Source organism: Musa acuminata, chromosome BXJ2-9 (genome assembly GCF_036884655.1).
Source record: "Musa acuminata AAA Group cultivar baxijiao chromosome BXJ2-9, Cavendish_Baxijiao_AAA, whole genome shotgun sequence".
Lineage (NCBI taxonomy): Eukaryota > Viridiplantae > Streptophyta > Magnoliopsida > Zingiberales > Musaceae > Musa > Musa acuminata.
In genome coordinates this window covers 7,931,911-7,946,381 of record NC_088346.1, presented here as the reverse complement: position 1 = coordinate 7,946,381, position 14,471 = coordinate 7,931,911, and the positions used below count along the sequence as shown (strand labels likewise).

The following is a 14,471-nucleotide window of genomic DNA, read 5'->3' as shown; positions in this document are numbered from 1 at the left end:
TTATATATGCAGGGATGGCAAGATGCAAAGATTTATTTATGATGCAACGTATCTTTTAAACAGTGAGATTAGTTGTGGACAGGAAAGATTTCAGTTCTATTATATTCTGACTTTGTCAGTTTCACTGGATTCTCACATATCATTGGAATCAAACTCGAATTGGATAAATTAGTATCGACATTTTCTATGGTCCTTTGAACGAGACTTATACCGAATTATGTACTATTATATTTGTGTAGGCAAGAAACATTCAATGCATCTTCTATAGTTGAACTCTGGAATATCTGGATTAAGAATTCAGAGAAATAGATTTGAAGAGATTACAGTAGTAATCATCATCTGAGATGATGTGGTGATTGATTTCTGGTCAGAGAGGTTTTGAGGAGTGTCAGCTTTAGCTATAATCTTTGTAACTGCTTATACCTGTCATCTTAGTTATATATGACTAGATTTCATCTGGTGTAACAACACTGTTCCAACTTGATTTGTTCAAACGGACTCATTTATTCTCAGGTTTAGATTTGATATGGGAAAAGTGATAGTGTCTATCAATTGAAATATGAAGTCTAAACAAGCTACATATTTCAATTGGATTAAGAAGAAGAGAACAAGGTAGTAAGGGTGAAATTATGTGATATACATAGTGATTCCTAAGCAACATTAATCATCACAAAACTGCACGATAGAAATTGCATATAAGCCTCAAACCCAACTTTTAAGTAAATCGCATATACAATCTATACATTTGCACAAAGATAGGAACAGGGAGTCCTCTCCTTGGAGTATTTCCATGTTGCTCACTGATTAAAAGTCTATCCTAGATAGTCTACTAGCATGGACAAAGGAACTAAACAAAGCCCTCTTTTCTTCAGCTCTCTACACTCATCCGTCTTCTCAACAAAATCAAATCCATTTAGAGTTTGGTTCAGCTCTAGGCCATTCCTATTGCCGACATCATCTTCCTGCAACATGCAGAGGCAGAAGAACCAGGTTTTAGCTGGGACAAAATACTTCAATTAAATTCAACAGACCAAAGCGATTGTTTTCTAGTACCTGAGCTGTGTCCCTGCAATCATCATTCTTGTTTGGGTCACCAATCAAGTAACTCAAATCAGCAACCTGTTCTACGCAACACATTTCACAGGAATGACTGAAAGTTACTGAAACCAAAGAATCCCTGCAAGACAGGGAATACAGTAAAAGACGGAAAGAAGTTGTTGTTGTTGTAACCTTGGGGCTATTGACAGGTGAGCTAGCAGTGTCTTCCAAAGAATCATCATGCAGTAGCCCCTTCCTCTTCTTTAAGCTCAGCTTCCTGTAGTTCTCCGACACCTGGAGGCTCGCTGACGATGGCTTCCAAGCAACACAAGAAGCAGCATCGGAGATCATAGAAGACCCGCTGACAACACCGAAGGAGAAGCCACCAGCTGCTTTCCTCTCCTCCGAAGCCATGAAGTCCTCGAAGTACATGGTCCAACCGCTCTCTTCAGAAGAAGCTGAACCATCCTTGGGACGGAAAGCGCTATTCGCAGACGGGTTAATTGATTCCTCCATCTCAAGGAAACGGAGATGGTGGGCATGTACATCAGGCAAGAGGCCTATGAGGTTTGTATATAGAACACAGGAAAGAATGAGCAAATGAGAAATAAAAGAGAGAAAGAAAGGGATGTGAGTATTATATTGGCGTGGGGCAGAGAGGATGGAGAGAGTTCGAATCAATCACCTGCAAACAAAATGCTGGATTGTGACGTGCAAGAAGAGAATCAAAGGGATGCTTTGACATTACAACCCTCATACCTAACCCACTCATTTCTTCTCTTTACCTTGTTTCTACTGCCACTGTTGTATCATAAAACATCGAGAACTCTATCTTCACAGAGACGAATAAGTTTCGTACGTGCTGATTTCACTGTCAAATTAATGAACGTCATATTTTTATTTTCTCTAAGACAAACATTGGCTCCATTATCCTATGGATATCTTGAGTTAATATCCATGCTATTCAGAAATAGTTTTGTTTGCATTAATGAAACATCATCATCCTACTTCATTTAAAAAGGTAGATCATATCCTGGAGGTGGCTCTGGTCACACCAGGCGCAGTTATTAGATAAGATCCCTGTCAAGTTACTACAAATCCTCATAAACCTACCTGTTTGACATAATTCATGTATTGAATGGACTCTACAACCACCATATGTTGTGTTGATGCTTCTCCTGCCTCTCCCTGCTCCTATTCCAACCAATTTTTGTCAAAGTAATCTGAAGTCAGTTCCTTTGGATAGGAGCATTATGTACACAAAAAGAAGCAACTTCATTGATGTGCTGACTTGACACACAGGTATCCATTTCATTATGTACTGATAGTAGCCTTTTAGTGTTGTAAATGAGTAATATACCAATCATCATTATCTAACTGAAACTAGTAAAATAATCACATTCGACTAATCAATGTTTTGATTTGTTTGTGTATATGCCAGCATTGCAGTGTCAACTATGATTTAAAATTTGTGACACCATCACAACCACCACTAGTGCTTTATCTAAGAATGCTTTGAAATCTTCTGACAGACAAGTTGCTTAAAAGAAAGCAGAGGTTTATATGCGCTGAAGAGTAGGATAGTCCTGTAAAGGATTTGGGATTCCAAAACCTGTGACAATTCCATTCAGTGTTGAAGAAGAAGAAGTTCCCGGAATCTGCTTGTAGAATTGCTCATTTCATCAAAGGCAAAATTATTTTCCCTGCTAAAAAGGAATCACATAGTTTCCGGCAACAACATCACTTGGGGTGTTCATATCTGATCTGTTGAAAACTAGATCATGCCTTTCTCTGTGCAGAAGAAAGAGACCCACAGTAAATCCCCTCGACAACAGGAGGTTTCAACCTCAAATGAATTTTGAGGTGAGGAATCAAAGAAGAGGCCGGCCTTAGTTCCTTCTGGAAGGCGTGGAAACATGAGAGTGTCATGCCTTTCTGTGTCGATGCCCACAAACTAAATTTAATATTTTCTTAATATTAGGTGAAAGTGCGATATATCATCGATCGAGAGAATTTTGTCATGCAGTTTAAATATTTCGTTATTGGCTGCGTGTTAATCATTACTCATGCCCAATTTGATTAGTGCACGATAAGTTCCTCGTTTGACGATATAAATGCACTGTTAGTTTTTGTATCAGGCCAAGATTTTTAGATCTAAAGAAACAAAATTAAGAAAAAATTACTTCATTTTTTCGATTGAATTGATGTCTTAAATTATTATTATCTTTATTTCTATAACTTGTATCTTTTTGACTTGACGAGTTTCTCGCTGACCTCGGATGAAGCTGGTGCTTGTTTGCCAAAAGCCTTTTGACCTCGGCACAGGTGTGTTGGCACTTGATCTTCCCGATCCCGGCGGGCAGCATGGATGGTTGAGACACCACAAGATACATCAAGTAATCGGATATTTTCTTGCTTATCTTACACTCTGTCTTGCCTGTCCCTTCCTTGCCTTTCTCGGAACAGGATTGATTCGCTTCCAAATCTTTCTTACCTTCCACTATATCATTCTTAACGTGACGGGAATTCACTTTCATGGGAGGCTTATTGGCTGCCTTCGCGGCGGCCGCACTGGTCTCCTCCATCTGGCAGCAAATAGACGTGGCGATGTGCCACAACAGGATTCTCTCCGCGAAGCTCCAGTGGAGGTTCGTGTAGCCCATTTTCTGAAGCACACATTCCCCTCGGCGGGCTCGCAATCGCTTGTAACTTGCGACGTTTCCCTCCGCGCTGTGGGCCTTGTCCTTCAGTTCCTTGAATATAAGTGTCTTCAGATCATCATCCACATCCGTATTTTCCACGCCATACAGGCTATCCCACACTTTCAATCGGAGGAGATGCAAGATGCTTCTGCAACCGGTGTGCTTCTTGTCCTTCGGTTACAACTACGGCTATGGTCTCGAGCCCAAGAGCGGCAAGGAGGAGGACGTTAGTTATGGTGACGTCAGCTTCGTTGAAATCATGCTTCTCTGTATAGTGGAAGAGCACGAGGGCGAAAATTGCGAGTAAGAGCGAGAAGCCGCGCAGCATACGACCAACCAAGTAGGGTATGGACATGGGCAGCTTTGGTGTGGAGGATGTCGTGCAGGAAAGAGAGCTCGAAGTCCACCACTTGGAACGCCTGGTTCCACTTGCCCCGCAAGAAGGTTTGGCTTTCGATCTGATCCTGCGAGCTCAGCATGAGGTTTACCATGAGGCTCTTGAAGGAATCGAAGAAGCGATAGGCCACGGATATGGCCTACACTTCAGACATATATAAGACATCTTCGTTGGGTAGGGTAGGCGTGTCTGCAACTTGGACCAGCTCGAAGCTTGCCTTCAGCCCAGCGGTAACACTAGAACGATACGCTTTCATGAACTTGTAGTAGTCAGGCCCGGGATCCTGTTCGGTGATCATGGATTGCCTCAGCCGGTCCATTCTGGCCGACCACAACGCCAGTGTCCGCTCTGCGTGTTTGAGGATTCCGGCGGTGAACACCACGTTGGCGATCTTCCACAAGTGGGGGCTCGGAAACGACTCGAGGAACAGCACGATGGGCATGGTAACTTCGTACAGTAGCCCAATCAAGTGGCGCAGCCACAGCTCATTGTCCTCGAGGGAGTAGGAGGTGACGGTGTCGGGGCCGCCGAGTGGAGAAGAAGGAAGGGGGCCCAGAGGGCAATGGGGCCGCAGTTGACGTGCTGGTCGCTAGCCTCGATCTGCTTGCTGAGGAGATTCCCCAGCGCCAAGGTGGCGATGTTGTCAGACGCCCAGGTAGGAGAACCACAGGATAATCCTCAACAATGTTTTTGAGCTCCGCTACCGAAAGAGGGAAAAGAAGATGAGAATGATCTGCAAGGCGAGGCTGAGGAGAACCAGGATTCGGATTTGTTCCGCAATCCATAGCTTCCTAATCTTCCTGGAGATGAACTCCATCGCCATCGGCTGGCTTGTTAAAACTCCGCCTCCCTCCTCCACAACTCGACTCTTATTGTCATGAAGCTCGAGACGCTCTCACCGTGCTCAGCCGCAGTGTTGAAGTGAATGCCACAACACGTGAGCGATACGCCTCCCAACCATCTCTGTAGCTCACTACCGTCGCAAGCGCTGCTTTCAGCGGCAACAACGCTTGCCTATTCATCTGTGAGGTACGCAGTCCTGACATCAATCAGTTGTCAGTGGTCTCTGTGGGTACCTACTCTAAGTTGCTCCGATAATCAATAGAAAGGCGTCACAGTCTTCGATCAGAAAACAGGTAGACCAGTGGGTACACGTTGAAGGTGTGAGAAAAATATTGCTCTCATAGCATTAGGTTCTTGAGTGTGCCACTAAAGTTAGTTTATGCCCAAAGCTTTGCTATTAAAATGAAAGTAATTGGTGGATTCATGACTTGTGAAAAGAGGATTACATTAGATTCTGTGCTCTAATGTTTTCGAAAGCATCATTAGTCATCTTCTTCTTCTTCGATGTGAAGTCTCATCTCCTTATTTCTATCAACAAAATTAAGGTATAAATCTTCTTTTAAGATTCTATAACCATCATAATTTTTAAATTTTAAATATTTTAGATCAACAATTAATGAGTCAGTTACTTTAATAAATAATTAAATTTTATATTTTAATATATATTTTTATTTAAATAAAAATAAATTTATGATCAAACTAGAGATGGTTGTATTTTAGATTAATGATCAACCACATTCCGCACTTAGTATCTTTGGTCAACACTTGCATTTCACATTGATAATTTTTAAATCACGATCAATGAATCAAATCTAATAAAAGTAGTATGCATCACTTTGGATAGTAATTCAACTCAAAGCCTTAAACTTATTATTAAATTATAGATCAAACCTAATATATCTCAAATCACACCAATGCTCTTTTTAATTCTTATATCGTATATAAATATTTTTCTTGATAAAATTAAAAAAAAATTCTTTTCGTGCAATAATAATCGGGATTCACATCTTGAGGTCATAAGATTTGAGTGAGTCATACGTTAAAAAGGAAAAATATAATAATAATAATAATAATAATAATAAGGTAAAAACGAAAATTAAAAAATTAAAATTAAAATAAATTTTAGAGATAAAAAGGAAAATATTTAAAAGAATAAAATGAAATAAAAAAGACAATTCAAACTAATAAAAAATTAGAAATTAGAAAATTAAAAAGAGAAAAACTTTACTTTAACGGCAAGGAAAAAAGGACAACCAATAATTGTTCTTTTAGCCACTCAATTAAAAGGATGTGACGGTGTCAAACTTCTTCGATACTCCCGGCGGAGTTAAGAGGACCACTAGAAACACGATGGTCCCAAATTGTCTTTTTTATTACAAAAGATTGTTCCGCTAATAAGTCAGAATCAATAAGATAACAAATAGTATTCTGTTTCTTAATTAGAGACTTTAAATATCACCAATAACAACTCTTGGCTCATCAATCATTATTTCTTAATTTAAAATGTAACGTGGTATTTCTCCAATGAGTTATAAGCGTTCAAAAACATTCCAGTACGTAATGATTGCTTACTATTTGTGCTGAACTGGATCATCACAGAAGAGGTTTGTGAGAGATGACATCACCTCTGCAATTTTTCATGAGTACGTCACACCATCTTTCATGCTGTGAAACCAAAAGAGAAGGACGGGACGGGAGAGCGATCTACGTTCTTGGATTACGAGGGATTGAAAATTTCAGGTTCTTGTAATTAGATGTCGACTATAAGTTTTGCTCTGGCATGGCCTGCTTCGATCCGGTATTGTTCACCAATTCCCATGTGAGCCATGAGTAACCAGACATGGGTGAGGAGCTCTCCGCCCTGGCTCAGCTGCTTGGCGTGAGAATACGAGTTGCAGTTGCTGGCCGCATAGCACAACATCTCCACCCACACGGCACTGATGACGATCCACCTCCTGCTCGTCTCCAACTCGTTTAAGTCCTTTGCGAGCTTGCATGCATCGAACAGCACCGACTTGCTCCTGTCCCCTTTCACCTCTACGGGTTTGAGTTCAGGATCCGACTTGGCGACTTCCAGCAGCTTCTCGCAAGCTGCATTTTCCAACCGAGGCAGATCCTTCTTTTTTGGGTTGACAAGTTTTTTGGTCACCTTGAGCCATGAAGCTTCTCTGCACTGGTCCTCCGATTCAATTTCTCTGGCATTGTCTGTGAAAAACCTTTTGGCCTCGGCACAGGTGTCTTGGAACCTGATCTTCCCAATCCCGGCAGGCAGCAGGGATGGTTGAAAGACCAAAAGATACATCAAGTAATCGGATATTTGCTTACTTATCTTACGATGATCACAATTCGCTTCCTTGCCTTTTTCGGAAGATTGATTCGCTTCCAAATCTTTGTTACTTTCCACTGTATCATTCTTAACGTGACGGAAATTCTCTTTCTTATGCGGATCATCGGTTGTCTTATCGGCGTTGGCACCGTTCTCCCCCATCTGGTAGCTAATAGACGTTGCGATGTGCCACAACAGGACGCTTTCGTCGAATTCCTTATTCATGCTCCAGTCGAAGTCCGTGTAGCCCTTTTCCCGAAGCACCCATTCGCCTTTGCAGGCTCGCAATCGCTTGTACTCGGTGGAGTCTCCCTCGGCGCCGTATGTTTTCTTCTTCAGTTCCTCGAAGATGAGCGTCTTCTGATCATCCCCTACGATGGTATTTTCCACGGGCCGATTGCTATCCCACAGTTCTTTCAATCCGAGGAAATGCAGTATTCTTGTGAACGTGGTTTGCTTGTAATCTTCGAGGCAGATGCATAGTAGGTTGCACTGCCTCATGGAATTCGACCACCTTGTGCCACCACGAAATTTGACGATTGCAAGATCCAATTTTAAAAACCTGATGATTTTTTTCAGGCGAGCGATGAAGGGCCTCTCCAGCTTGCCGCTGTCCTGCAGCGCGACGATGGTCCAGTCCGAGAATACGAGCAGGACAGCGGCGATGGCCTCGAGCCCAAGAGCGACAAGAAGAAGGATGTAAGTTATGATGACGTCGGCTTCGCTAAAATTATGCCTCCCGCTACGGTGGAAGAGCACGAAGGCGAGGACTACCAAGGAGAGCGACAAGGCTCGCACCAGGCGACCTCGTAGGGTATGGACACGGACGGCTTTGGTGTGGAGGATGTCGTGCAGTAAAGAGAGCTCCACGTCGACCATGAAGAAAGCCCGGGTGGCTTCGAGCGTCAGAAAGAAGGTTTGGCTCTCGATCCGATCCTGGAAACTGAGCATGAGATCCACAGTGAGCCGCTTGACGGTCGGGAAGAAGCGATAGGCACCGAATATGATCTCCTTGTCGGTTCTTTTTTCGGGTTTATCTTTGGGAAGGGGGGGCCGTGGCTCTTTCTCTGTCTCGATGTTTGCGTTCAGCCCCGCAGTAACACGAGAGTGATACTCCTGCATGAACTTGACGTAGTTAGGCCCGGGATCCGGGTCGCTGATCATGGATTCCCTCAGCCGGTCCATACTGGCCGACCAAAGCGCCAGCGTCCGCTCCGCGTACTTGAGGATTCCGGCGGTGAACACCACGATGGCGACTTTCCACAAGTGGGGGCTCGGCAGCGACTCGAGGAACACCAGGATGGCCACGGAGACCTCGAGCACCAGCCCCAGAAAGTGGCGCAGCCACAGCTCGTTGTCCTCCAGGGAGTAGGAGGTGATAGTGTCGGGGCCGCCGAGGTGGAGGAGGAGGAAGGGAGCCCAGAAGGCGGTGAGGTCGCCGTTGATGTTCTGTTCGCTCGCCTCGGTCTGGTCGTTGAGGAGGTTGCCGAGCGCCAAGGCGGCGACGTAGTCGGCGCCCAGGTAGGAAGTCCAGAGGATGAAGCTCAACAGCCTGTTCTGGCACCGCTTCCGGAAGAGGGAGACGAAGATGAGGACGATCTGCAAGCCGAGGCTGAGGAGGACCAGGATGCGGATTTCTTCCACACTCCATAGTTTCCTGATCTTCGTGGGGACGATCTTCATCTGCCCGCCTCTCTTTCTTACGCCTTCTCCTCCCTCCGACACAACGCGAACTCCTCATATATAGCAATCGAGCTCGACAGTCTTTCACCGTGCTAAGCTGCCATCTCGCGAGCGAGACGGCTCCCATCTTTTTACTTTATCACATGACCGTCGCAAGCAACGCTTTTGTGCCAAATTTGCTTTTCCTACTTGTTCCTTGCTTGAGTGGCTCACCCGAGAGAAGCGCTGTGGAGCTACCGGACCAGTCAGGGACGTCCGTCTCGTCATTGGTCGATAGTGTGTGTCCCACCATTCACAGCTTTGCCAACCGACTGGAAAAGCGCTGTTTCCTTGGCTGGTGTCTCGGTCGAGACAGATGATTCAGGCGCAGCAGCAATTCCCATGCGGGATCCACCTGTGGAGCCGTTGCTTTCAGTTATCCGCAGACAGGTAGTGCAAGTTGACTGTGACAAAAATATTAGCCTCGCAGGATTCGGTTCTTGAGTGTGCTTCTAAAACTAGTATCGGAAGAAACCGTACTTTCTTTCTTTTTTTATTCCCTCGTGGGGACAAAACGAATCGGGAATGCGTGCTAAGATCGATGGCTTGTTAAGGAACAGAGCTTTGGTATTCATGAGAAAGGTGATGGATTCAAGACTTGTGAGAAGAGGATAACATCAGAGTTTTGATAAAGTATGATTAATGATCTTCCTCCTCGAGGACAGAACACTAATCACCTTTTTATTTTTATTGTTGTTATATCATATAGCCGTTGTATGCAATGCTAGATAGATATTGTCATAAGTTTTAGCTATATAAATCCAAGGAGGGATGTAGAACCCCTTTTTTTTTATCAAATGTAATATAAACTTGGGATGATTTTTTTTATATTTCTTTATTATATTACTTTTCTCATCCTTTCCTTTTTCTCTCTCTTTTCTCCTCCTCTCCCTCCTCTCTCCACCAATGATGAGACAAAGGGATGAAGGCAATAGTGGGGGTGCGAGCGATAATGACAAAGGTGATGGGGGTGCAAGTGACGACGACAAAAACGATGGGGGTGGTAGCGACAACGATGAAAGTAGCAAAGGCAACAGGGAAAGTTGATAGACAAATTCAATATGTTTAAATTTAGGAATATATTATTTAAGAAAAATAAAAAAGGATGGTGCTATTAAGGAAACCCCTAAATGGAAGTATTTTTAGAAAAATCATCATATAAACACTGTTAATATATACCATTATTTAGTCAAAACTTAGATCACAAATGATAAGAAAAAGTATCTTACATCAATCCTACATTAATACATAATAAAATCATCTTATCTATATTATCATCTCCCATATTGGCTGATCTATATCGTTATCTATTACACCAAAATCTTTATTTCTCTATGTCATATAGTCGAATTTATAACCCAATTGCAAAACCAAGACCATAGGAATATGCAATGATGAGATGATAAACTAAAATATCTTTTGTCAAGTTTCACTATCCTCTCATGTGCTAATTTTTTCATAGTGTGTCAAGGTTACTCTTCGATTAGGTGCCAATTAGACATCATCTTCCTATAAAATTGATATTTTATTAGACGTCAGATCTCTACTCCATCTAGGCTCCCTAGTTGTCATAAAGGATGAATAACAACTCCCTAGTCGTCTTAACAATACTTTTGATACTAAATCTTGATTGACTTCAAATCAACATTCCAATTGAACGATCAAAATTTATATTAATAAAATTGATCTCCTATTTATTAAATAGAGATTTTAAATATCACAAATAACAACTCTTTCGCTCATCAAATAATTATATTTTAACTCTTAAAATATAGTAAAATAATAAACATATCATATTAAATATCATAAATAAAATAAGAGAAAGCTTTCCAAAAATCAAAATTGTTCACCGTGTAAGTATGATGTAGTAATAACATATTATACAAAATCATGAAAATTATTTAGATTAGGCTTAACTCAATTTTCTCTCCCATACATATTTTGAAGACCGATTTTCCTAAAATGCTTCTTTTTTTTTCTTATATGGTATCCCATATTTTCGTTTCTCTTATATAGGTCCCCATATTATTTGTAATCTCATAAACGCCTTGATCCTTCTCCGATCCTTCTTGATCACTGTCTCCCCTCCACTACGAGGCGGCACCGTCCACCCATCACCCCTACTCCCATTGCGAGGTTTTGTCACCTTTGAGGAGGAAAAGAAGGAAAAGGGGGAAAGACGAACGAATGGAGAGGAGGGGAGAGAGAGAGAGAGAGGAAAAAGATGATAGGAAAGGGTGGGTGGAGAGGGGAGGGGAAGAGAGGAGGAGAGAAAAGAGCTTGAAGGGAAGGGTGGGTGGAGATGACAGGAAAAGGTGAGCGATGAGAGAAGAGGGGAGGAGAACGAGGAGGGGGAATGAAGGGGATGGGGAGAAAGGCGACAGGTGAAGGTGATGGACAGCAGGGAAGGAAGGGGAAGAGAGAAGAGAGAAGAGTGGAGAGGGTGGAGGTAAAGGGGAAGGGTGGACGTCATCGTCTCGAGATGGGACGGAGGTGATGCAAGAAAGATAAGGATATTTATGAAATTATAAAAATAAAGGTATTATCTAAGAAAAATAAAAACAGAAGCATCAGAAAAAATAAAAAAGAGGAATTTGCAGGAAAAAAATCCTTTTTTTAATATATGACGGTTGCCATAATTTAGCATTAGATTTCTAAATTCAATTTCTCCGCTTGTCAGATGAAACATCAAATAGCACCACGTAAAGTAGCCTGCATGGACATTGAATTGTGTTGTTTATAATATTTATATATTCGAAATGTATCATGATTTTGCTATAATGATTTATGACCGTCAAGAAACATTCCAGTACATAATAATTAAGTACTATTGTGTTGAACTGGATCATCACAGAAGAGGTTTGTGAGAGATGACATCACCTCTGCAATTTTTCATGGGTACATGGCACCGTTTTTTATGCGATGAAATCAGAAGAGAAGGGAAGGACGAGAGAGCGGTCTAAATTCTTGGATTGCGAGGGATTTAATTGGAGCGATTCTAAATTTCTGGTTCTTGTGATTAGATCTCGACTACAAATTTTGCCCTGGCATCGCCTCCTTCGATCCTGTATTGTTCAGCAATTCCCATGTGAGCCATGAGTAACCAGACATGGGTGAGGAGTTCTCCGCCCTGGCTCAGCTGCTTGGCGTGAGCATACGAGTTGCAGTTGCTGGCCGCATAGCACAACATCTCCACCCACACGGCACTGATGACGATCCACGGCCTGCTCATCTTCGACTCGTTTAGGTCATTTGCGAGCTTGCATGCATCGAACAGTACCGACGTGCTCCTGCTCCCTTTCACCTCTACGGGTTCGAGTAAAGGATCCAGCACTTCCAGCAGCTTCCGGCAAGCTGCTTTTTCGTTTGGCCGTAAAGAGAGCTCCACCTCCACCACTTGGAAAGCCCGGCAGGCATCGAGATGCAGAAAAAATGTTTGGCCGTCTCTTCGATCCTGGAATCCAAGCCAGAGGTCCATGGCGAGGCGCTTGACGGTGTCTAAGAAGCGATATGCAGATAATATGGTCGCCTCTTCGGATATTTTAAAGGGTTCTTCTGTGGGAGGGAGGGGCTCTGATATTTTAAATGTCGGAGGGAGGGGCATTGGTTCTTTATCTATCATGATATGTACGTTCAGCCCACTTGTAACACGAGAATGATACTCCCGCATGAACTTGAGGATGTTAGGCGTGTCGTTGATCATCGATTGCCTCAGCTGGCCCATGCTGGCCGACCGCAGCGCCAGCGTCCGCTCTGCGTACTTGAGTATTCCGGCGGTGAACACCACGATAGCGACTTTCCACAGGTGTGGGTTCGGCAGCGACTCGAGGAACACCAGGATGGCCACGGAGACCTCGAGAACCAGCCCGAGCAGGTGGCGCAGCCACAGCTCGTTGTCCTCCAGGGAGTAGGAGGTGATAGTGTCGGGGCCGCCGAGGTGGAGGAGGAGGAAGGGAGCCCAGAAGGCGGTGAGGTCGCCGTTGATGTTCTGTTCGCTCGCCTCGGTCTGGTCGTTGAGGAGGTTGCCGAGCGCCAAGGCGGCGACGTAGTCGGCGCCCAGGTAGGAAGTCCAGAGGATGAAGCTCAACGGCCTGTTCTGGTACCGCTTCCGGAAGAGGGAGACGAAGATGAGGACGATCTGGAAGCCGAGGCTGAGGAGGACCAGGATGCGGATTTCATCCGCACTCCACAGTTTCCTGATCTTCGTGGGGACGATCTTCATCTGCCCGCCTCTCTTTCTTACGCCTTCTCCTCCCTCCGACACAACGCGAACTCCTTATATATAGCAATCGAGCTCGACAGTCTTTCACCGTGCTAAGTTGCCGCATCTCGTGAGCGAGACGGTTCCCATCTTTTTTACTTTAACACATGACTGTCGCAAGCAAAGCTTTTGTGCCACATTTGCTTTTCCTAAATGTTCCTTGCTTGCGTGGCTCGCCCAAGCTACCATACCAGTGAGGGACGTCCGTCTTGTCATTGGTCGATAGTGTTTGTCCCACCTTACATTGCTGGCAACCAACGGGAAAGGCGCTTATTCCCTTGGTTGGGGGCTCGATCGAGACAGGTGACTCAGGTGCCGCAGCAATTCTCATAGAGGCTCCACCTATGGAGCCGTTGCTTTCGGCGATCACGAGACAGGTAGTTCGCCGGGTGCAGGCTGAATGTGTGACAAAAATATTGCCCTCGCAGGATTGGGTTCTTAGTGTGTGCGTAAAACTAGTGACGAGGATAATAACGGCGACAAGACTCGGGCTGACGTCAGCCGCCCCAGATGACGTCTCATGCCTCGATCGATCCGGCAGCATCTGGTCAAACAGATCAGAACGTTGGCCGAAGTGCATTTAACGCCCTGCTCAAGCTCAATCCTTTACGCCACGCCAACCGGTGGTAGACGCTACCAGGAGTACGATTCTGGCCCCTGCAAGAGAGCAGATCAGGCAACGGTAACCTCCCCTATAAATACCCTCGCGTTCAATAGGAGAAAGGGAAAAAGGGAGACAACAAACCCCCTACCACTATCTTCTAACTTGATCGTCGGAGGGGTCGGGTCGAGCTTCCCGACCCGACCTTTGTGCAGGTGCGAAGCCGAAGGTCCCCACTAGACGAGCATGCGAGGAGTTCCGTCCCGGAGGAAGCGACGAGCCCATCCCGATCGGACCACCGTGATTGGCCACCTGAGCGGACTCGAGGGCCGCACCGGGAATATCCCCCGTCATCCGGACCCGAACCGAGCCACGTCGGCCCCGAGGCCACGACTCAAGGTTGTTCCCGTAACATTTTGGCGCTAGAAGGAGGGCCCGAGATGTCGAGGGATTACCCGATCGGCCCGAACGAGCCTGCGGCTGAGAGGTCACATCCGATCGGAGCTTCGGGGGAACACCCCCCGCATGGAGAACCTCGAGACGAACACCTCGCAATGACCTCAGAGCGCTATTGGCGGATA

At 44.6% G+C, this 14,471-nt stretch overlaps 2 protein-coding genes across 2 annotated transcripts; both read right to left on the bottom strand.

Moving 5' to 3' along the window:
• Positions 1 to 696: 696 nt before the first annotated feature.
• On the bottom strand, positions 697 to 1,638 carry LOC103997669 (vascular-related unknown protein 4). The gene is made up of 3 exons (XM_009418962.3): positions 1,231 to 1,638; positions 1,054 to 1,119; positions 697 to 962 (listed from the first exon to the last, which is right to left on the bottom strand). Exons 1-3 carry the CDS (start codon positions 1,552 to 1,554, stop codon positions 813 to 815), a joined length of 540 nt encoding a protein of 179 aa, XP_009417237.1. The 5' UTR covers positions 1,555 to 1,638; the 3' UTR covers positions 697 to 812.
• Positions 1,639 to 6,544: 4,906 nt separating this feature from the next.
• Positions 6,545 to 13,265, bottom strand: LOC103997789 (uncharacterized). Its single transcript, XM_065127495.1, has 2 exons — positions 12,051 to 13,265; positions 6,545 to 9,022 (listed from the first exon to the last, which is right to left on the bottom strand). Exons 1-2 carry the CDS (start codon positions 13,248 to 13,250, stop codon positions 6,731 to 6,733), a joined length of 3,492 nt encoding a protein of 1,163 aa, XP_064983567.1. The 5' UTR covers positions 13,251 to 13,265; the 3' UTR covers positions 6,545 to 6,730.
• Positions 13,266 to 14,471: the final 1,206 nt, after the last annotated feature.

Excerpts from the sequence above, each read along its gene's own strand:
- LOC103997669 (XM_009418962.3), bottom strand. The coding sequence starts at position 1,554 with ATGGAGGAATCAATTAACCCGTCTGCGAATAGCGCTTTCCGTCCCAAG. Across the intron at positions 1,120-1,230 it reads CACCTGTCAATAGCCCCAAG|GTTGCTGATTTGAGTTACTT; the intron begins GTTACAACAACA and ends TGCGTAGAACAG. Across the intron at positions 963-1,053 it reads ATTGCAGGGACACAGCTCAG|GAAGATGATGTCGGCAATAG; the intron begins GTACTAGAAAAC and ends TGCATGTTGCAG.
- LOC103997789 (XM_065127495.1), bottom strand. The coding sequence starts at position 13,250 with ATGAAGATCGTCCCCACGAAGATCAGGAAACTGTGGAGTGCGGATGAA. Across the intron at positions 9,023-12,050 it reads CAAAATTTGTAGTCGAGATC|GGAGGAGAAGGCGTAAGAAA; the intron begins TAATCACAAGAA and ends GTTGTGTCGGAG.